Source organism: Buteo buteo, chromosome 14 (genome assembly GCF_964188355.1).
Source record: "Buteo buteo chromosome 14, bButBut1.hap1.1, whole genome shotgun sequence".
Lineage (NCBI taxonomy): Eukaryota > Metazoa > Chordata > Aves > Accipitriformes > Accipitridae > Buteo > Buteo buteo.
Genome location: NC_134184.1, coordinates 31,529,487 through 31,552,887, shown reverse-complemented (window position 1 = coordinate 31,552,887; position 23,401 = coordinate 31,529,487). Strand labels below are relative to the sequence as shown.

At 40.1% G+C, this 23,401-nt stretch overlaps 2 protein-coding genes across 3 annotated transcripts in view; one reads left to right on the top strand and one right to left on the bottom strand.

Annotated features, from left to right (window-relative positions):
• RB1 (RB transcriptional corepressor 1) overlaps nt 1-23,401 on the bottom strand; it is a 78,555-nt gene that overhangs the window by 14,248 nt on the left and 40,906 nt on the right. The gene's annotated exons all lie outside the window — the stretch shown is intronic.
• On the top strand, nt 16,934-19,788 carry LPAR6 (lysophosphatidic acid receptor 6). The gene has a single exon (XM_075046216.1). The coding sequence runs from the start codon at nt 17,511-17,513 to the stop codon at nt 18,531-18,533; it is 1,023 nt and encodes a 340-aa protein (XP_074902317.1). The 5' UTR covers nt 16,934-17,510; the 3' UTR covers nt 18,534-19,788.

Sequence of the window (23,401 nt, the reverse complement as noted above, 5' to 3'; positions counted from 1 at the left end):
AGCATCTTCAAAATATGCTTCCTAGCAATGGAGAAGGACGTGTGTGAAAACAGCCATCAAACTTCTGAGAGGCCCACCACACATGTGTCTTCCCCAGAAATTATGGAAAGGTGTGGGGACAGGTGGGGAAAAAAACCAAACCCAAACCAAACCTCAAGCAGCACAACACAGCAAGACAAAGAGTTGGCAGGCTCAGTGAGATATTTGGGGTGATAGCTGCTTTTAAAAACAGCAGCAGCAAAGTCAAGCTAAATTAAAAAGTGAAACAAATTTAAAGACGACCTAGGGATTCCAGCAACTTCAATTTGTTTTCTGCAGTTTCTAAATTTTAACCATAAAGATTATAGAACTTCTGTGTTAAGACAGTGACTCATACTATTGGTATGTTCAAAAATATGACACAGGCTAATGATAACGCTCTGCAAACAGGGAAACTACTGACACAGTTATTGCTTTGTAGCTCCGCAAATCAATCCCCAGTTGAATGTTGAAGAGCAAAAATGAACCATGGTCATCAGGACTGCTCCTATTTGCCAAGCCTGTGAGACCAACTTTTTCAAAATCGCTTTGAAAGGAGTTCTGAAAGACAGTCTACAAGCAGAACTACATTTTTATTCAACTATTTTGCTTAAACTACTCAGGATGACCCTGGGAAGACTGCTACTACGCGGCTTGCACCACCTCCTTCAGCAGTTTTTTCTGCTCAAGACTCACAAAACTCGCAGTGCTTTTCATAAAGAAAAAGGAAGGCTTGCCGAGTAACTAAGGAGTTACTGTTCAGCACGTTAAAGCCTTAACTACACAAATACTCCAAGCCAGTAGACCACCCAAACTCCTCCATCCACCTGCGGCCTCCCTCCTGTCCACCGTCCCCAGTCCCTCGTCTGTCACCAGAGCTGGAGTTCTGCTCCAGGGAACTGAGGTTTTGCTGTCGTTTTTGTTTATCGCTGTTTTTATGTAAGCACGTTTGGCAGGGGAGGCCTTAAGTTTTACGTTCAGAGCAGCTCCCCTACCCGGACCACCTCAGGGCAACGCGAGCGTTTGCGTTTTGTCAAGCCAAGCGACAGAAACGAGCAGCCGGAGGATGACGCGAGGCACCGGCTTTCGCGGAGAAAGGGACGTCGAGCCTCACAAATCCCCAGGATTCTCCTCGAAAAGCGGTCAACGCGTCTTTGATCCCGCAGAAGATCTCCCGATCTCCAGACGAGAGGCTCTGACAGGCTCCGTCAGGAAAGCGCTGCCAGAGGGGGCAGGTGGGAACACAGTCACCGGCTGAACAACAGGTATCAAAACTATGAATAAATGGTCAATTTTCACAGCGGAGAGAGGTTATCAGTCAAGTCTCACACTCCCTGCTGGGACTGCTGCTGTTTAACGTTGACAAGTGACAGGGAAACGTGGTCACAAAATTATTCAGTTTCAGGAAAAATAAACTCGCCGCGAAAAGATCTCACGACTTTCAATGAGTAGGCAATAAAGTAGCTGCAATAGTCAAGGATGATAAAAGCAGAAATAACGAACAGGGGAAGATGACCTTAACTTTACATTTTTAAAAAAGGGCTTTAATGTTACTGTTATTTAAAACAAACAAATTTTGAATTAGTAGAGTAATTCTGAGAACACCCACCCAACACTCCAAAGTCAAAGTTTAAAGAATTCTTAGCAAAATAATAAAACAGAGTTATCATTAAGCCAGTAGAGTAGCCCATGGATTACCAGTCACCAAACTAAATTACCAGGCAATAGGACTGAAAGCCAAACCCAACTACTTTATCGTACAGCCCGAGTGTTCGCCTGTGGAAGTAACCGCTACAAAATGTGAATGTGGAAAATCCACGTTGCTTCAACAGACAACTGCACTCGTAGGTCCACAAAGCACTACAGAATACAATAATCCTTACTATGTTTTTTTTTGCTGAACATTATCCAAGGCAATAGCATTGTAGGTTTGTCCTCCACTTTTTTTTTCCCCAAAGCGATTGCTACGAGCGTCTTCCAGATGGATCTGCGGTCTGCAGTGGCAGCGGTGCTACAGAAACATTCCATGTCTGAAGTAATTAGCACGTTTATTACCTAGCTCCCCAGTGTAACCGGGCTTCAATAGGACTAATTCTTGGACAAACCTTACCTCTCAAGACTTTTAGGCGAAAGCCAAAAGGTCTCAAAGACAAACTGAACTGATACCCCTTTTTCCTCCCTCTCTGCACAAGAAATTGTATGCAATACATGAACTAAAACCCACTTGAGATGAATCATTTGACTGTTGGAAATGATAACATATCAGTCAGCAACCAAAAATCTTGAGGTTGAGAATTATATCAACAACTTTAAACTGTGAGAACACTACAGAGTGTGAAGATTTTTGCAGCACAGGAAAGAGATAAGAGATGCTTTAAAGGACCATCACATTAACTGACATCGCACGGTGTTAAGAACGACATTTCTACAGTTATTTCCATATATGTAAAATTATTAACACTCAGGAGCAAAACAGCACTCTTTCTTCTGAAGAACTTTTGGGTCACAAAATGCCTATCTCAGTAAGGAGAATTTATTTGTGTAATTACTATTGTAATAATCAAACAGATTCTTACAGTACCACATCATGCTTTCTAGCGGTTTCATTTCTAATTAACTTACACAGTTCTGGTTCCCAGAACAACAATTAAGAACAGTTCCAGGAATTACTTTTCCAAGTACAAGTGGAGACATGACAACGAAGCTCCTCTGAGATTTTTGGTTAAAGCCAGTAATTGAGTTTCAAGTCTCGTGTTCTATCCAGTTTCTCGTTAGCTGGACAAATTCAGGTACAATGTACCACCACCGATTCTCTTAATCCAGCTGAAAGCGGTTAAGTGTGCCGGGAAACTTTGTAGACAGCAGTTTTTGAAAGAGCAGGACAGTATCCTTTACCAACAAAACCAAGTAGTCAACAAATCACGTATTGAACAAAAAAGGATAAAAGGGGCAATCCGTAGAGGATGCAGATGAGCTGCATGTACAGAAAAACCAATTCTCTAGAAAAAGTAGTATTAGCTAGGTGATGGTACGTGTCCTGAAACCATTACGAGCAGACTGCTCTATGATATTTAAAAGCAAAAAGGACTATAAGTATCTTGCAATGTGCTTTATATAATCTAAAAGAAATAGGACAAAGAAATTGGTGTTCCAAAAACAATATGCCATGTTTCGTAACAAAATATGGCAACACGAGCATGAAAACTGTTTTATGCAATGGATTTAACAACCACTTTTAGAATATATTTTGGTCTGAAGAAAATTACACATGACAAAGAAGAAAGAAAGAACTAAAGTTGTAACAAAACTATCAGTTTAACAACATTTTGGGCACAAACCAATCCCTTAAGAAGAGTTTTGATCTTAATTTGAGCCCATACTTCTGTGATTACCATAACAGAATATCTCAAGCTCAGTAACCTCAGTCTATACCTAGTATTTGCTCAAGGCAGACAAAACCTGGCAGTTGTTGTGTTGTGCTCAGCTTTCAAAGCAGAAGCATATGCAGAGCTGCTGAGCGGTCAGTTGACAGAATTTAACAAGATGTCTCCAATTAAACATTTCTGCCTTACAAGCAGTTATTTAACAATCAGACAAAATACTGTATAATAGAGGTAAGGAGTAGTGCACTGGAAATCAGTTTAACAAGAGAAGATTAAAAAAGGCTTGGGCTATTGTTTAGTCTTCATTAAAAATACATTCTTCCCAACCTGAAAATAAATAATTGAATTTTGTCAGTGTGATACAGAACCCCTCAAGTATAAGAATCCCTCAAAACAACCCAAACTTTTCAATAACTTCTCTGAACAGATCTGAAACAAAAACGTGGAAGACGTTGGTATCTATATTTTTTGACATTACAGCCTTTTCACACTTACTTTTTAGTCATTTTACAAATCTAGTATTTTAACATTTACTAAGTGTTTTTCCTACTGTTTTCTCTCAAAGTTTTGCAGCTAGTTCTGAGGCAGTTATTACAGTGCTTTCTGCTAAAAAAAGTGGTGATCTTATCATCCTGGCTTTTTTCTGGTTATCACTTCACTCTCCCCCACTCCTCTTGAGGGCAATTTCACTGATCTACAGCATTAGTTGGCTTCCTTTGCTATAAACTGTAAATTCATATAACCACACCAGAAACAATTCTAAAATTAGTATGTCAGCATTAGCTTTTCATAGATCTGAGACGGAAAAAATATAACTGTTATTGTCAAACACAGGAGTATCCCTTAGTAAATGATGGGAAGTATCTTATGCTAAAACATGTGGGGTACCCATGGAGTTACTCTAGGATCTTTAAAAAAGACTAAGAAAACCTTAATACAATGCAATATATCTGCTTTTATTCTTTTCTAACACCAAAAGATGTAGTTGAGCTAGCAAAAACGGGCAAAAACACTAAAAAGGGGCAAAAAAATGTAAACAATTTATGTACCATCTAAGTGACTGTGTCTATATGGTCACTTGGACCTCAGCAACATCTGCAAGAACCTTGAGCTAACGTTTCCCCAAATTAGGCCAGTATTATTTTTCAGAAAATAATGTAAGACGTTATATTCAGTGCCTTTTCTCACGGCCACGCACAAAAATCTTTTTTGAAGACTGATCAGTGAAGGCTAGCTTACGCTCTGGAAAAACATGCTGGAAGGCAGAACACTTCCTCCTTAGATATTAAGAGCAAAACGATGCAGGAAATTACTGATTTATAGTGCTTTAAAACACTTTGTTTCCAGTTCACACTATAAGGTCAAGCCTAAATGCTCTTCTATGTAAATAAAACGGCCTAATATACGACGTCTGATTACTGGATGTCATAGAGGACAATTGCTGATCCCTACTTCATATAAAATGAGCTCTTTTAATTCACCTCACCAGTTTGGGGGATAGGAGAAAGAATGGATGGAAATAACGGCATGCTGTGATTCTGAATTATTTGACTAACGAATAACAGATATGTAGAGAGTTGCAATATAGCCAGGTGACTGCACCATAAAATTTTTGTTGTCAACTCAACCTTCTCATTTTTAGCTTCCTTCCTTGTTAAAAATTGGACCGAGCCTTTTTTTTTTCCTTAGGTGTCTGAATTACAGAAGCTACCAGAGTAGAGCACAAAGGTAAGTGACTCAGAGAAAACATGGTTTTGGACAAAAATGTCCGAGTGCTGAAGTACAAAAAAAGCAAGTTGGATCCTGCTGACACCCAGGGAAACAACACAAATTTGTTTTCAAAACTCAGAGTGCTTCTATTTGGATGACTTCACCAGGACCTAGGAAAGCAACGTTAATCATCTTCAAGTTTTAAAATCAACAGTTATAAAAAGACGAAGATCACGTGTTTGGGTTTTTTTCTGAAATACCACATACGAGATCCCTCACTTCACTTTTGAGTAGCATGGATGCAAAAACCTCTCTCCCTCCCTATGGGAAGGTCTTGCGCTACACCCACACCAAGGACCCGTACTCAGCATCCCACCTTCAGCCCCTTTGCCCACCCAATTCTGGAACCTGAAGCCAGAACTGGGTTTGGAGGCTCCTTGCAAGACCCATGAGGGCAACCAGGTGCCTCAGGAGAAGGACCTAACCACAGCCGTGCTGGCCGAGAAACACGCACCCAACCGCCGACTTGAAAGCAAGGTTGCCCAGCTGAGACGTGGGCGTGTGGGTCTTGGGTCTTCGTCAAGATAATGAGGAAGCCAACCCTCCTTTTAAAATGACAAAAATTAAAAAAGTAACATGACCTAAAAGAATGTCAAAATTTTGAGAACAATTTGGATGATTTTTTTTTTTTTTTTGTGCTCAGATACTCCTGAGTACAGGGAGCAGATGCATTTATGAAAATCAAGATATTTGCATGGCCTCTGGTGTCTCTTTCCTCTGTGCAACACTTGCTCTTTGACCACTTACCTTCCGGTGGTATTTCTATGGACATATAACTAAAGGTTGCAAAGTGTACAGAAAGGAATGGAAATTACTCTCCCTGAAGCAATAAATCAGTGACATTAGGCAATACATGAAGAGCAGCTATCAACAAAGCAGTAAAACTGACTTAGCTGACAAGGTACATTAAATTACCAAGTGATCAAAACTTATGTTTCCTTTGATCTCATTAGATTACAAATATCCTGCCGTTTCCACACAAAAACCGTGAAATCCTTCAGTAACAAAGTGCTTTTCTATTCAAGCTCTCTGAATTTTTGTTGTGAGAAACTCTTAAGTCACTTGTAAACAGAGCAAAACCAAAGTTTCAATGTTTCTGATGAAAGCCCTATGTTTTACGTCCTATTTTGAGAAAACTGAAGTCTTTTGCTCCTAGTTTTACTTCCTGAAATTTAAGGAAAACTAAATTAGCTTCTACAAAATTTCTTTTTTTTTTTTTTTTTAAATTCCCTTGGCCTTTTTGGAAGAAATTTCACTGAAACATACTCCCACAGAAATCTTACATTTTGCCAATATGTTTTCCAACAAAAAGCATTTCAAACTCTTTCCGCTAGTACTACGATCAGGTTGTGGTACCTCTTTGAGGAATGGCGAAACAGCAGCTCACTGATCGGTGCTTTAAAAGGCATCATACTAATTTTGAAACTTGATCATACTGCGAACTACCATCGTGCATGATTTAACTGAAATATTTGAACCCTGTTTTACTGAAGTTGCATACGACCGTTTCGAACTTGGTACTGTTTACTTTCTGTGGCTCAAGCAAACGCGGGAAGGTTGGGATGACTTGGAAGCTTTCCTCTCCCTCTAAGGAATTTTAAACTGCCAGGCTTATGGAAGCCCCCCAAAATGTTTCCCTTTAGCTCTCAAACTCCAGAGGGCGTAAAGGTCGCACATCACGTAAAGAATGATGCAATCTGGAGTCTGTTGAATTTTACAGCTTCTCCTATTATTTGCACTAGAAAAACAAACCTGAACTGCAGCTTAGCCATTTCTGCTAAACCCACCTTTCACATAGTTTCTACTTTGATCGTTTCCTGCCCTCGGCACACGGTGCAATGCCAAAGCTTAGCACGGGCGAGCTGCATAGACGTGGAGTAAATCCTACCTCTCGCAGGCACGGAGACTTCGGCCATACCTACGGCCTTGAGCACAGCTAGCACAGCTATGGCAAAAGCAACTAAAAAGCGCATTTTGATTGACAGGTCTGTGCAAGAAGAACAGTGCAGATGGACAGCGCGGTCAGACGGATTACATAAACAGTTTCCATTCCCAGTTATACAGATCTCCAAACAACTTCCTCCACCCACCAGAAACTGAAAATAATTTTTAAGAAAGGCTGGGGCATAGAAACAAAGTGTTCACTTTAGAAAAAAATAATAATAAAAAAAAATCCATTTTATCAACTCTGCTATAGAGGTGAGCTCTGAAAGGATTATCCTAAAAGAAGTAAAATCCCTATGAAATTAACAAGTCATAGCTACTATAGAATTCTGTTGTATTTTAATAAGGAAAACCTGCCTGCCTCTGAAAATTTAGAGAATAAAAAGACTTAAAAAAAACCACAAATTGAGTTGACCTTGACATTTCAACACATTGCTTCTGGTAAGGAAACAGCCCACTTTCACACTGACTTAGGAATATACATTTCAGTTGTTCTGTACATCCATACATTCCAGTGTTTTGCTATCTCAGGGGAAGACAGACAAAGAACACATGGAAATAGCTGTCAAATTAAAAGGAGTTACTTTGTTTGGGATGCAATTTTACCCTGCTGGCTTCACTTTCACTGTAGAGAAAATGTCCATTTCTGCTTTTGCTTAGTGTGGTATCTGTTATGGGCAGCTCCACTGACTTCACCACAGATATACTGATGTAAAACTCACATAGAAACCAAAGCAAATACGTAAAGTACTACAGCCCAACGTGCGCTCACAAGTACAGCAAAACAGCAGACAGGAGCCTTACATAGAAACAGCCCTGTTTAAGAAAAGCTCGTACAAGGCACCACAACTCAGATGCAACAAACCATCAGTAGGAGTTCTCTTATGTAGACTTCTCTATTTTGGTTTGTTTTGGTTTTTTTAACTTAACTATCTAACAAGTTCCTCATTTGTCATTCAGTGGGCATTTTCTATAGCTATTGTGAAGCATATGCTTATGCTATAGCAAAAACAAGACAGGTTTTACCATTCACTTCCAATGAAATAAGAGGCTGCAAATTCAGGCATTTCTGAAGTGAGATCCACAAATGACAATCTCAAAGAATCTGAATTCATCTCTCTGCTACCTGACTCTCTATTCTGTCTAACTGCAGGTGACATGAGGTACCTGTACCATATTTGTCTGTGGTTTTCTAATTCTCTAGATTGTTTAACATGAGTCTTTAGACTGTAACATGACAGGGAAAATGGAAACCAATACCAATACTAAAGACAGTTGGCTCAAAGCATCCACCACCCTGAGGTCAGTAAGAAAACTTACAGCATCTTCAAGGGAATCCGGATCGAATATTTGCCGTACAAAGCTGTCGCCCTTTATCACCCCGATTCATCTCAAATAGGAAAGCATGACTATGCACGGTGAGTCTGCACTGCTGCTCATTTTTATCTTCCTTTGTGGAAAAACTAATCAGGCATACGTGGCTCTTTTGTTATAAATATCACTGTTTCAAACCATTTATATGACAATAAATTACAGGGTAGTAGACCAGAACCACAGATCTCGCTCTTGAGCTTAGCAGAGGCTTTTAAACCTCATATAGCCAACACTAAGTTAAAGGCTGGCCAAGAGTCAAAACAATAAAATTTGAAAGCCTCAAAGGTGAACATTCTGCCACAGAACTTACAGCACAGTTTCACAACTGGCTTAAATCAGTTTAAGTGCGCTGGTGCTCCTCGAAGTTACTCACCTGCGCTTTCTGCTTCGTCCCTTGCTTTAGCATTAGCACAGCTACGACTGTGGAAATGATGTATTTGTTAGGATTATTTTTAAACCAACTAGTTTTCCTCATTCAGCTGAGTGCGTATATACAGACAGCACAAGGGAAGAAGCAGAGGGGAGTCCTGAAGGGACGGCAGTAGGGTTACTTCGAGCAACAACCTGCATTTAAACTGTTTAAGTCAATCATAGAAACCATATCAGAACCCAATGAATTCAAGAAGTACGGAGAGAGTTAAGGTAGCATTTTTAAGCAGAAGTAGGACCTCCGTGGCCTTTCCGAAATAACGGGTACCTAATCTGCTCACTCTTATCTCATGCCCCCATGTCAACCAACGTTTTCTTTTGTTCTTTCAGAGACGATGTAACTGATAACTACGGAAACTTAGAGCCGAGGAATTTCAATACCACTGCTTCTACCTCACATCTGAAGGATGTGCGTAGCCAAAAGTTCACTTTTTCCACCTATACCACTGAACCACTAAACTACCACAAGACGGCAGCTGAGAAAGTTTGAAAAAGCCCAGAAACGCGAGTAAGGGGGTGCAGGACAGAAGCATGTCCTACATCCCTCCTCCAAAGCTTTGATGTCTCCTTTCTTACCTTCTAGGTATTAGCTGATAGCCACAGTGAAAATAAAACTGCTAAATGTGGTCAACAATGTAATAAAAAAAAAAAGTTCATAAAGTACTGAATTTATTTCATAAAACTTCAGGATATGGTCTGGAAGTAAAGAGCGGGGGGGGGGGGGAAGTCAGCTGAAGTAGTTGTAATTGCTGTTTCCCAGTGCTAATGATATGCTAAATAATCATTTAAGTAATCTTATGATGCAGAATTTAAAGGGGCTATTTGCTGACTTACACATTTAGAAAGTAATAGTTCTTCTCATTAATCAAGTCCAAGTTCTGCTTTTTGGCAGTAGTTCTCCCCTGACAAGCATTTTCATGTCAGTATTTATCTATACTAATTAGCTTACCAGCTTGAACAACTCTTATGAAACTTTATTTTTCCTGAACTTCTTACATTCCAGTTTTGTGAAGGAATGCAAATTAATACCATAGCCGTTTTTTTTTTTTAACTATAAAATAAATCTTATTGAATGACTATGGTAAATTCTTTCAATAACTTAATTATGTTATCCTTTATAAAAAAGAGAATAGGAATGTGACTGCGGGCTTTGTGCTGTCTCTGACACATAGAGGTTAAAATCCTCTCGTACAAACTCAGAGGCCTCCATTCAGCCAAAACTGCAAGGGGCTGCAAGCACTTGATGTGGTGGTTGCAAGTAATTTGGCATGAATGTGAAATACATCCTCAAGAACTACAGGGATAAATGCCAGTAATTCTGACATGGAACCAGTCTACCTCAATCCTGGCCAGAGAATACAATTGGGCAAAAACTTAAACTAAAGATCTGAAAAATAAAAGTAATTGCCTTAGAATTAAACAAATTAGAAATGTCTTTCTGCAAGTTCTGTCCTCCTGACCCATTTCATCCTGTGTGTTTGGAATAGCTTTGAAAATAATTCATGAAGCTTCTTCCATTTCCTTCCTATCATTTCTAGTACTTGCTTACTGTAGCAGCTGATATTTATTTTTTTTTTCATAAAACAGTCATGTTTTGCACTTGCAAAGTGTTTTGAATTTTTAGTCACGGAACATTGGGCAAATTTCTGCCAACTACAATTAAACATTGAATTTCTAATCCTATGATTTAGAAAGTATAAGCTTGAGTAGAGCCAGAATTTGCCATAGTGTTAGATAAAGCCATTTAACTTATTTCCTGCATATAAGGTGGAGAGAAATTTCATAATTTCCATTGCTCTGAGTATCTTTACAATTGCTTTCTCAGAAAAATTTCCTTTGCACATCAAAACATTTGAGAACATAAGAAAAAACTGCCGCTGGTACTTGCCGTGAGTTACACAAAAAGTGCAACTCAAGAACCTTCATGGAAGTATTTTAGACCCATCTGTTAGTGGCCTAAAACACTGCTGTAACTGCTCATGTGTATTTACAATGCAAACAACCAATCTGCATATTCCATGACACCATTTATATAATTCTAGGTAAACCTAACGTGTTCATTAGCATTAACTGGACCTTTGAGATAGCAAAGCTCCTTTTACTGTCAGACACTGCACATTTCTCTTAGTGCTATCACAAAAATGACTTTCAAACTTGCAGTATTGTGCTTTAAAAAAATTAATCCCATATATTCAATCTCTGTCTCAACTACTGTGGTCAACAAACCAAATAATGCCAAGAACAAGCTCTAAAATGTAAGCAGAGGGGACATATGTTTTTTGAAATGAAATATTCTAAAACTATCTTCAGAACTTGTACAACAAACTCCAGAACATAATTCTGCACTTCTCTCCATCACTGTGCATGGGAAACTTTCCGCAAAACCCTGCCCCAAAAAACTTTTATGCAAAATCAAAATGAAACAAGAATGTCGTCTTTAGAAGGCCTCAAGCAGACTTTTAAGTATTCTGAAGGATTATCTTACGCCAAGGGATACTGCAACGACTGAACGCAGTCCCAACAGCAGCACTTTAGAGGCAAAATTTCACTTCAAAGGAGAGGGTTCCAGCCAGGAAAGCAAAAGAATATGCTTATTTGCCTCTTAGCTGCTTAAAAATTATTAATCAACACATGTCGGTTTTCCTTTCTGCCTGTATCAGCTTTTACGTAGCATTCCTTAAGTAAAAACATGTTCTCTGTAGTCCACTTCTCTTGATAACACTAGGTATATAAAGGACAGTATAGGAAACAGCAAGGAAGGAACTTCAGATAACTAATTGAAGTGGTTCAAAGAAACTGCTTACCCACACAGGGTCACACAACAAACACTGCAAAGAAGTATTTCAGAACTAGAATTTGACTAAAACTGGCACTTCTTAAAGTATGGTTGTCATACTCACCGCACATTTTTAAGAACAAAGAACCAAAGCAATCTGTTGTTCTCACGTTATTTAGAGAGACTGCAACAATAAAATACCTTTGCTATACATATATTTGGGTTTAAAAAGCCCTCTTCTCCATGAATTCAAGAGTAGAGGAAAAAAAAAACAGGACTCTAGCAGCCTGAATTTATATAAAAGGAAAAAATTGTTTCCTCTTTCTGCAAGGAGGAGAGGAGCAGTTGTGTTTCCTACAACGGAAATTGAAACAATTGAAAAGAGAAGCATTTCAAATGCACAGGAATTAAGAACTCTTATTTTATTCTGAGCTTCCTTTTCCCTTTTTAAGCAATAACACACAGAGAGAAATTATTTTAACTTAGACAACCTAACAGACTCACAGCCCAAACACTTTAGCTTCTCTTGCCTTTTTTTTTTTTAAATATTTGAAAGATTTTTGGCAGCTGTGTATTAGAACATAGCTAGTAAAACAAAAACTAATTGGGAAAACTGGTTCTAGAAGATCAGTCAGACTTTCAGTGGAAAATATTTACAGTTTTCTTTTAACTTTTACTTGTAATTTGTAGGTGTAGTTTCGTCTGCATTTACGCTAACAAGTTTCCTGATACAGAGGAGTCTAACTGGCTATGCAACAGTCATGCAGGATTAGTCTGACTAGGTGAAAATTGTCCGTTCACCATAAATCTGATAATGTTCATTTAAAGACTTGCCTACTGCACAGGAAAATTTTTAAGGCGGAAAAAAAGAGAATTTTCAGTGTGCTAACTCCTTCGCACTGTCTCCGTAGGCGGACACCATCATTGTGTTTTACGGTGGCAGTAAGCCCCTTACCAGAAGCAGCCTTAGAGTCACTTAGGAGTGTCTGAGCAGGCAAATCCTGAAAGGTAACCGAGAAGGTCAGAGTTCCCGGCCCTGCTTTCTCTGTACCTACTTCCCCATAGACTTCTGGAATTAAGTCTCTTAATAGATCCTTTTGCTTGGCAGGAATCTAACCTAAAAACACAAAGTTTTAATCTTCCTACATTTTTATCGCATTCACTAGCCACTGCAATTATCTGAATATCATACTTAATAAAATGTTCTCCATCCAAGGACTTCAAACTATATTTAACAATTAAGGCGGCCTTGCATCCCAGTGAGGAAGCGAATGAGCTCTTACATGGAGGGAAGTTCAAGCACAAAGTCATAGAAAACTCTGCCAGGATTGGAACAGAAAATGTGTGGCAGAGCCAGAAAAAGTCTTCCTGGCTCCCAGCCCTATGTCTCAACCATAATAAATTCCTTCCTGTACATACAGATGCCCAAAGAGAAACTCCAGTAGATAGGCTAAAAATGCTAAAACCCATGAAAATGGTGGGATAAATAGTAATACTTAGGGCAAAGAAAATACTGTCCTGCCAGGGTTTGTCTTCACTGCAACAGATAGCACAACTTCTTTTGCATAAGCTCGCTTAACCGAAATGAGAACAAATGCCTGTACCGTGATACAGGTGTGCCTCTAAAAGCAGTAAGGTTAGTTATAGAATAACGGAGTTACACACAGCGCTTTGTGCATCTGACAGCCTCGGTGTAACAGTGCATACTCTGGGTTTGGAAGCACTGTAAGAATTTATTACAGTGTTATTCATGGCAAAGTTGGTTTTTTTTCCTCTAAAGAGCTTTCAGTAGCGGCATCAGCGCCAGACTAAATGCAGTACACAGGACGAGTTCAAAAGTCATTTCACCTTTAACTACGACTTCTGTCTGATTCCAGCACTGAAGACCAGGGTAACACCAGAAGAACACGCAACACTGGCCGAAACAACTCCAAAGGCTTGGAAAGCCTTCCAGTACTTGTTTTATTTCAGTGAAATATTTCTTTACCACTCTATTTGGACTTCTGAATTTCAGGGATTCTGCCCCTGTGTCCTAAACGAGAGCCAACAGCTCTGCACTAGCACACTGCCGGGGTTACAAGGACTTTTCCTTCTCACCCCCCTGTTCAACGCTGGAATCAGTTTGCCTCACAAATCCAAGATCGCTCAAGGGCGTAAAGAGTCCTAGATACCTAAACTCAGGTATCTCAACCCATGTAAGCAGAGATAAGTGGTAACCGTCCGAAGGAGCGTACAAAAATCTGTTTGTTGCTGAAGCAAGAGACGATCCCAAGCATCTCAGGTCTCAGCTTTAAGGAGCCCATGCTTGCTCTGCCTCCGATCCCTCTTCAAGAGCCAGAGGAAACCTGTTGATGGAAACGCAATCTTTGCTCATCCAGCAAACGACAAGTCCTAACCCATTCCCGTCTCTGATGCAGAAAGGCAGACAGACTTACGTACGCATCTCCCTGCAGCAGCATTTCCTTTAGAGAAAAAAAAAAAAACAAACTAAAACCCCTCAAGCGTACAGGGCCCTCGCCGCAGCTGCTTCCTCCTCCTCATCCCAAAGGAAAATCTGCCCACGGTGAAGGAGCACAAGCAAGGGCATTACCACATCAATTCTTCCTCCATCATAACCAATACAGCTTTTAAATTTTTTTTTTGTTTTTGTTTTGTTTTTTTTTTGTTTTGAAGCATTGGGGCTCACTGAAGGCTCTCCCAAATCCCATGGCGCAGAGCCAAATGTCTTAAAAACGCGACCTAACGAAAGGAAAGCGTGCGACGAAGTCTCCCGGCCGCTCGCGCCGGAGCCCAGCCTGAAGGGAGGCTGCTCTCGATTCCCATGGCGCGCTAACGCAGGTTCGTCAGCTCGGAGAAGCTCGCTGCTTGATAGCAATCGGCCACCTCTAAATTAAGAAAATGGCTGTGCGAGTCACTTTTGCCCTTCACGCTCTTACGCTAAAATGACTCAGACCACCCGCTCAATCATATACCTCCTCACTGAAACACAATATGAAGCAAAAACCTGTTAAACTCGGGGTTTCCAAATTTTCTTCTGCAGGTGGAGAAACCCTGCAGCAGAATGCTGTTTCTGGAAGTATATCAATATCAGCTAGTTCTTCAATTAGGGTAAAGTGCACGTACTGTTCTGCACCAGAAAGTTGCAGGGGCGAGAGAAAATCCTAAAGACACCAGAAGCACATATCCGAGCCCCTAAAATACAGCTCTGAGCAGCACCCACGTTCGTAACAGGAGCAACACCACTGGCCACAGCACGCAGGGGCTCTGACGGACGACTGAAGGCTGAGGATGCACCCTCGCGATTGCTCTAAAGCACATTTATGGTGGAAAAAATGAAAAGTGCTCCCGAGACATCCCCACCCTGTCTCTGCGCACCCACACCTTCGCCCAAACAGAAAATCCAAGGACTCATGAATAAGAGACATACACTCATTTCCATTAGTTTCTCTCTCTAAAGGTGAATTCTTGCTTGAGGTCTTGACACGTGACGTCAAATTTCTGTACTTCAGGGATTTTCATTCCAGTAACTGAGCCTGCCCCACGCGGTTTTTCCGTGCAAACAAAGCCGGACCAGGAAAACCGAGCTTAGAGCTCCCACGGCCCGATGCAGAACTCGGGAACTCTGGCAGGAAAACTCCCCTTTCACTGTGCAAGGCTGCCGGGAGCAGAAACAAAATTTAACCACGTGTCACTACTGCTTTTGTGAGGAAAGCCAGGTAAGGCAACTTTATGCTAAGATACCAGTTAAGTTGGACCCACAGGAGACTCTGCCAGGCTCACATTTTCATTTCTCGCTGACTTAGAAGTAGAAAATGCGCTACGCTTTATGGTTAGGTATGAATTTCAAAGATAGTCGAAAAGGTTTCCGGTAGTTTCTTCCTGTAGAAGTGAAACTGCTTGATTTCACCTCAAAAACAAGGTGAAAGAGTTTCACAGAAGAAACTTAGCAAGGAAGCTTGAAATAAAGCAAGACCCATTTTTGCATGTTTGTGAATTTTGTCTGACATACCTTACATTAAGAAACTACGCCAAACCCCTGTGAAGTGCTACTATTTACTCTCCTTTAGAGCAGACTAGAAAGGTTTTGCCCAGAGCCTTGCTTAGGTACAACTGATTAAAATCTCGTTCAAAAGAACCATGCCACCCAGCCAGATATGAAGAGATTTGTTATTCTAAGACTTAGAAATAGACTGGTTTTGATGCCAGATGTGAGTCTATCCAAGCTGTTGTTAAATAAATGGGTCTGTCTAAACTGAGATTTATCTCATATCTGCCCCTAAAGGCAGTAAGAGCTGCTTTTTTAATATTTACTTAACAATTTAATTAGTTACAACATGTTTTCGTTTCATTAATCAGTGACTAATGGGAGTATTTTGTGCATGTGTGATAACTGGCCCCCTTTAAATTATCAGAAACAATTGCATAGTGCAGTATTTATTTTGGTATATTAATTCTGTGCTTACATATTGAAGAAAATGCTTTCTGTACCACAGAATTTAAAAAAAAAATGAAGCATTTTTTTTTTGTAAGAAGAACCATCTTTCTGATTAGGAATAGAGCTTGGGATATGCTTTCTAATATGGAACAAGTTAAAAATTTCTCCTTGCACTGCAACACATCTCAGTCCTGGGAATATCCACGAGCAACCCACAGGCTCATATTATTTATGCCTCTCTCTTTCAGTAAGTATTTGGTGAAATGATTTAATTACCTATCAACATTACTTTGTCCCTCCTGAGGTTTGTACTGGTGTATTGAGGGAATCGAGGTAGGACTGCTCAGGTGAGTTCTGGCAATTAACGCATTATCTGTCACAAGCAAAGATATCTATCGAAAGATGCATCCTCCATCAAATAAAATGTAAAATAATCCTATATAAGAGAAAATATAAGATCCCACAATCACTACTATCTCCAAAGAAGAACGGGAATTTCAAGGCGCATTATTCAGGCGCTGAAAAGTCTCTTCCTAACTGAAAAAAAAAAGATTTTGCGAGGAAGCTTTTGGCCCCCAGGACTTTTCAGGGAGCAGGGAAAGAGTTAAGCGGAGGCTGCAGCCGCAGCGCTGCGCTGGTGACCATTTGCACGCCTGCAAGGTACAGTCCCAGCAGACGCCTTATCAGATGAGGGGAAGGCAAACAAACCGAACTGAAACCATTCTTCAAACCCAGCCCGACCTCTTCCTCCGGTGATGTCACGCTGCTAATTGCCCCGAGATCTTTTCCCTCCTCTCCAGAAGGAGCCGGGCTGGCGAGAGGGACGCCAGGGCTGTGCTCTGCAGGAACAAACACGCTCTGGAATTTCGGTTCTGCCTTCGCAAGCCGCTTGCTTCCCACCCCGCGAAAGCTCCTTTTACAGAAGGAAAGCCGAGGGAGAAACGCGAGCGCCGACGCTTTGGGGAAATCCTTTTTTAAAGCCTACGTTCCCGGCAAATTCGGATGGACGAGGCTTCGCTGTCGTGATCTGCAGCCCAGAATAAGGCAGAAAGTTCTACGACGGCTTCATCGAATCGAGGGGGGGGGAAATGGAACTAAGCAAGCTTTGGGATGACCTCATCCGCCACAAATGATACGGGTTTTTGACTTTCAAAGACCGGCTATGTGATTACAAATAGCGCTCGGAAGAGAAGAGCGACGTCCCGGTGATTGCTGCTGGAGATGAGCTCCCCTGCCGCAGAGCCTGCGTTTCTCCTCTGAAGCTGTACTGTGCAACCAGCTAACCAAATACATCTGCAAGCTATTCTGGAATTTAAAAAAAGTTGCAATAAAAATACCAGAGAAACCTCCAAATCACAGGAATTTTAAATACACCATTATAATGGTAAGTTCTAATTGTTCTACTGAGGACTCCTTTAAATATACTTTATATGGGTGTATCTTTAGTATGGTGTTTGTTCTCGGCCTCATAGCAAACTGTGTTGCTATCTACATTTTTACTTGTACACTAAAAGTGCAAAACGAGACTACGACTTACATGCTTAATTTAGCAATATCGGATCTGCTTTTTGTGTTTACATTACCCTTCAGGATTTACTACTTTGTAGCGAGAAACTGGCCATTTGGAGACATTCTTTGCAAGATTTCTGTCACCCTCTTTTACACAAATATGTACGGGAGCATTTTGTTCCTGACTTGCATCAGCGTAGATCGCTTTTTAGCCATAGTACACCCCTTTCGATCCAAGACTCTCCGAACCAGAAGGAACGCTAAAATTGTCTGCGCTGCAGTATGGATAACCGTGTTAACGGGCAGCACGCCGGCAAGCTTTTTCCAGTCTACAAACCGCCGTAATAATACTGAACAGAGAACGTGTTTTGAAAACTTTTCGGAGGACACGTGGAAAACCTACCTATCCCGGATTGTTATATTCATTGAAATAGTTGGGTTTTTTATTCCGCTCATCTTGAACGTGACCTGCTCTACGATGGTCTTACGGACTCTGAATAAACCGCTTACATTAAGTCGGAATAAATTAAGCAAGAAAAAGGTACTCAAAATGATTTTTGTCCATTTGGTGATATTCTGCTTCTGCTTTGTGCCTTATAACATTACCTTAATACTTTACTCCCTTATGAGAACGCAGACCTGGATTAATTGTTCAGTGGTAACTGCAGTCAGGACTATGTACCCCGTCACCCTGTGCATCGCCGTTTCAAACTGCTGTTTTGACCCTATAGTTTATTACTTTACATCGGATACAATTCAAAACTCGATAAAAAAGAACCGGTCCACTAGACCACGGGACATCAGATTCTCCGAAAGGCCAGTTTCAGAGAACTTCATTCAACACAGCCTTCAGACCATAAAAATGAAAATATTTGATAGTGACTCTACAATATAAAATGTATTAAAAGACTGCTGGGACTAAACTGGAATTAGAAGCCTGCACATTTCTTCAGCTGCGGAAATATATTCTGATATGTATATGTTATGCTTCCTTCACATCCGAAAAGTTTATGATAAGACTGTAAAAGTGTTAAGCATAATAGTACACAGAAGAAGTATTTTAAGAATTTGTGTCAAACGTCTGTTCTGACAGCTCGTATGTTAGAAATGAACTTTTGGTTTTGGATTAGGTCAACCAAAGTCCAAAGACTGTCGAGTCAAACACAAAAAGTAGGTGGTTTTTTCCTGAAGTTAAAACAATTGGTCATTTTTAATAATGATATTGGTTTCCAAGTTATGGAGGACGGGGGTGAAACTACCTGGTTTAAACAGCACCGTATTGATCCTATCACCCCAGCTACAGCGCCTGCTCCGAAGTTTCCTCTTCTCCCTCTCTTACTCCTCCCTCCCGACTTTCTCCCCGCACCTTCCTTCTTACGGACCATTACGTTCATAGGAGGCTTCGATCAACGGGCTACGAGAACTTTGTTTCTCCCAGGTTTATCTGATAAAATACATGCTCTCTCCATGAGCCTGGCCCCCATAAAGCAATTAAATCTTCTGGTAGTTCAGGGCATCTGGAAACAACTCGGACAAACTGGTTTTTCTTCTCACCTCTGTCTCAAATGCCTGTGTAATTATAACAAAATAACCTCTGATGACTGAAGTTAGTGCTTTAGGTACAGTAGCACTTTATTAAAACTCTTTCGTGGGAAGTTCAACTCAACACGACTTTTGAGCAAAATAAGGTAATTCAATCTCAAAGTAGTAGTTTCTTAGAAAAACATGACCTTTGCTAACTAGAAATGAGCATGTGGATGAACCCAAATATTTCTTCTAGGAAACTATTTGGCGTCCCATAAAGAAATTCAAGACACAGTAATTTAGAGTGAAACTTCCTCTCAATCTTTTGTGTCCTAGAAATATTTTTAACATGGGCATTTAAAATTTCAAATGCTATTTTCTTGCAAACTTTATAAAGTATAAAAATAAATTACTTGGGGGTACATGCTAGCAAAATTAATTGAGACACTTTGAAAAGTCAAAGCCATGTGAAAGGAGAAATATATGTATATTACTGTTACAAACAGGAATATATAGACAAAAGTGCTTTAAAACGTCCTGCTATGTATGTTTCCCAGCTATTAGAACACTGCATACATTTTCCTCAAAATTAATTTAATATCACTGTAAAATAAACAAATATTTAAAAGGTAAAAGTAAGTAGTAAGTGTTGTTTTTTCCTCCCCCAAAACAATGGAGTCAAGACTAAGAACCGAGTTAAAATGAATTTGCACTTTAGATTTAGGGCAGTCAGTTGCAACACAGATACAGCACTGAGGCATTTTTACTTCAGGGCAGTATACGGAAGCATCTCAGAGAAAACACATATTGAGCTGTCAGAGCGTACGATATGTTATCTGATTGAGTTCACTTCCCTTTGCAAAGCTTTTGCTTAATTGTTATAAATCAACTGTACATTGCCTACTACTACTGGAAGACTGAGTTACTCAAAGACTGCTGCTAGAAACTAATGCTGATTGAATTTTAAATTTAACAGCATTTTAAATCTTTATCCACACAACTTACGAAAGGAAAATTCAAATAGTATGAGCTTATGCTACAAAGATAGCGTAGATATGTCTGCATAATATCTGAAAATAGGCAGTTATCTTAGTTGGGAATCCTAAACTTTCTGATTCATATCTGACTTCAGAAAAATGCATGAAACCCCCAGCACGAGTGGAAATTCTGTATGTTTTCCATATGGCACTGACAAATCCAAAGTCACTGACATTCAAAGTTCAAAAGCCAGATATGCATCTCTAATGCATCTCTCTCTAAAGAGCCTGTTTCACATTACACTCCCTCCAAAGACTTTGAGACTAAAATCCTTAATGTCACCGCCGGGCTACGTGCCCGGGCTACTGCTCTCCCAGTACTTGGCAAAGCTGTTACTGGGTTGAGTGACAACTTGTTCAACAACACCTCTGCGTTACAGCAGCGAGCACCCCGCAGCCTCACCCTGATAAAGAGAAGCTGCTTTCTGAGATTATGGAAAAGAAAAAAAAAAAAAAGAAAAAAAAAAAAAAAGAAATCACTGACTTCAAAGCAGAACAAGCAGATAAAGCCGCACGTACGGGTACTCCCCTTTAAACCAGACTCTCCTTGGTGTGTATTAGCTCAGAGAGCCTGGGGAAGCATGAAGAATAGCTCTTTCTGCCGTGCACTCACTCTCCAGGGCAGTTGCTTCTGCTTTTTGCGACAGCGTAGTGCAACACAGTACAATAGCTTTCCGACCAGTTAACAGCTTGGTATCTCAAAAATGTTTGAGAAAGCTTTATATTTTTTATTGTTAAACATACTTCACTCTTTTCACAGGGGAAAAAACCCCCAACAAAACAAAACCACAAAACCAAAAAAGACGACAGTCAAAAAAGCAACATCTGTAATTTAGAGAATCTGACCATTACTTGAGAAATTCCTGATCTGACCGATTCAGAAGAGGGTGGGGTGAACCTGTACCTCCCACTACCAGCTATTCAGAACTGGATGAGGTTTTCTCCACCTTTTCCAGTTCTGCAACAAGATTATCCTGGAGAGCTGTGGATGCAGCAACGTTTTCACCGGCACATTCCTGAATACCTGCACTCCCTCCCTCTGCTCCTGCCTTTTATACCAACTCTTCTGTCGCTCTGGTAAGAGCTTATGCCAAAATTTAAATCTAGATGAGGGGTTATGCTCTTAAGTCATGCCTAGGCATCTGAAATAAAAAAAAGGTTTATATTGTCAGAGCTCCTGAGCACCTGAATGTGTTGCATCCAGCACTTCCTAGAAGTACATTATTTTTACTCAAATGCTTATAGAGGGAGGGTTAGGAGTTCAGTTTCAGGGTCAAAACTCACAAATTTGTTCTTTGTAGTCTGGTTTCTTCATCTACAGAGTGCAGATACTGTACACTTATCATAACAATAAAAGCAGTGAAAATTTGGTTGCTTCCGAGCATTTTTTTGATCTACACCAAGGTAGGCAGCCACTGATAACTAGATAATTAACCAGCAGTTTCAAAAAACAAGGAAAAAGAAACAAACTTGCTATCAACACCTCTGATATACCTCAACATACCACTACTTTAGAAGCAAAATATTTCCCATTTTATACTTTTTATATTCCGCTTGAAATTTTAATTTCTGGCTTTCTCAGGAACAGAACGCAAGTCAAAATTTGTTTCACTCAGTATACATGTCTTTGACATTCAAAGAAATACCAAGTCAAATAAGTCTTTATAGTTTTCACCTAGAAGTGCTTAAAAAAACCCCATAGATGATACTTCAGGTGGGTAAGAAATCCTTAACCGGAATCAACCTCCAAACTTTTATTTCTACAGTAAGTAACCTCAGTCAGAGAAATGCAAAGATTGAAAAAGAGCTTACAAGATCTGGTAGAAGATACGAATGGCTGTAGCGGATCAGACCCCAAATTTTCAGCTAATCGACAGTCCTGCCTCCCGGCGTGGCCAAGGCTGGGTCCTGGGGAAGAAGGTAACAGCAGGAGAGGCACACGACGGCTTTCTCTCGTCCAAGTGCTGTCCCACCTCACCAGGCGTATCTCAGGACCTTCTGGGTCAGATGTGTTTGTGTCCTCAGCAACGCCAACGTTTTTCCTTCTGTGAGCCCGTCCCGCCTCCCTTTGAACTCATATAAAGTTTTTAACAACCACAGCATCCCGCCGTAAAAAGTTCACATTGTATGTGTGCGTGCGGAGGGGGAACCAAACCAAAAGAACCAAACCTTTTGTTTCAAACCTATGAGTTTCATTACTGCCTCCTCGTTTCTTTTGGAAGAGGCAAGGAGCACTTGATTGCCATTCAGCCTTTCCATGTCACTCCTGATTATACAGTCTTCTGTCATCTCTTGCAAATGAGAAAGTGATTTTCGTTTGTAATTTCAACCAGCATCATCGCCAAAGATGAGATTTTCAGAATTACATAAAGAACTCAGCTAAAATTACAGTGAACTCAGCGAGGTTCACTTTGAGACTGATAATTTTGAAAATTCCACTTGGACATAGTATCCTCTAGCACTATTTATTCTTCCAAGTTATTTTCTAAGAGTTTTATCAATGAAGAGCAATTTGTTCATACTTTTCCAGCAGTAAATGTAATATTATGAGGTTCTTGCACCTAGGCAGACCTGTAAATCCTGACAAGTTCCCTTTTTTGCTAGACTATTATCATTTATACCTCAGGGTTACCAGCATTTGAGCATTACTGACAAAATGAAAGAAGATACATTTCAAAAGCTAAGGCAAAATGTAAATCAGAATGATTCTAAATCTTCCAGTTGTAAATGCCTGGACTGCATTTGTTATCCAATTATCAGAGTGTTGAAAAAATTGTATAAATACCACTGAATTAGCAAGTTTTCAGAACGTACTCAATAGAGTTCATTTAAGATGACTGCAAATTCAGAAAGCCATGCGTGCGCAATCTAATACTTCTGCAAGAAGTTAGATGGAGAAGTTTGTTCCAATCCTCCAATTCTGCTCTGACACTGAAGCCTTGCACATTTATGGCCTCCCGCCCATCCAGTTCCTGTTATACAACTGCTTATAAAGCAAGCCCAGTTTTTCCTGTAACAAAACTGAATTTATCAACAAAATTAAGACAAGCAAAAAGAAGCCTGTACGCATCATCTGGTCTTCTATAATACCTACCATTTTGTTGGAAAACTAAAAATTCCAGAACTGAGAATTTATATTTTAAATTATTTTTTCTATTCAACAAGCAGTCTGTCCACCCTAGTTGTAACAAAACTAAAAGCT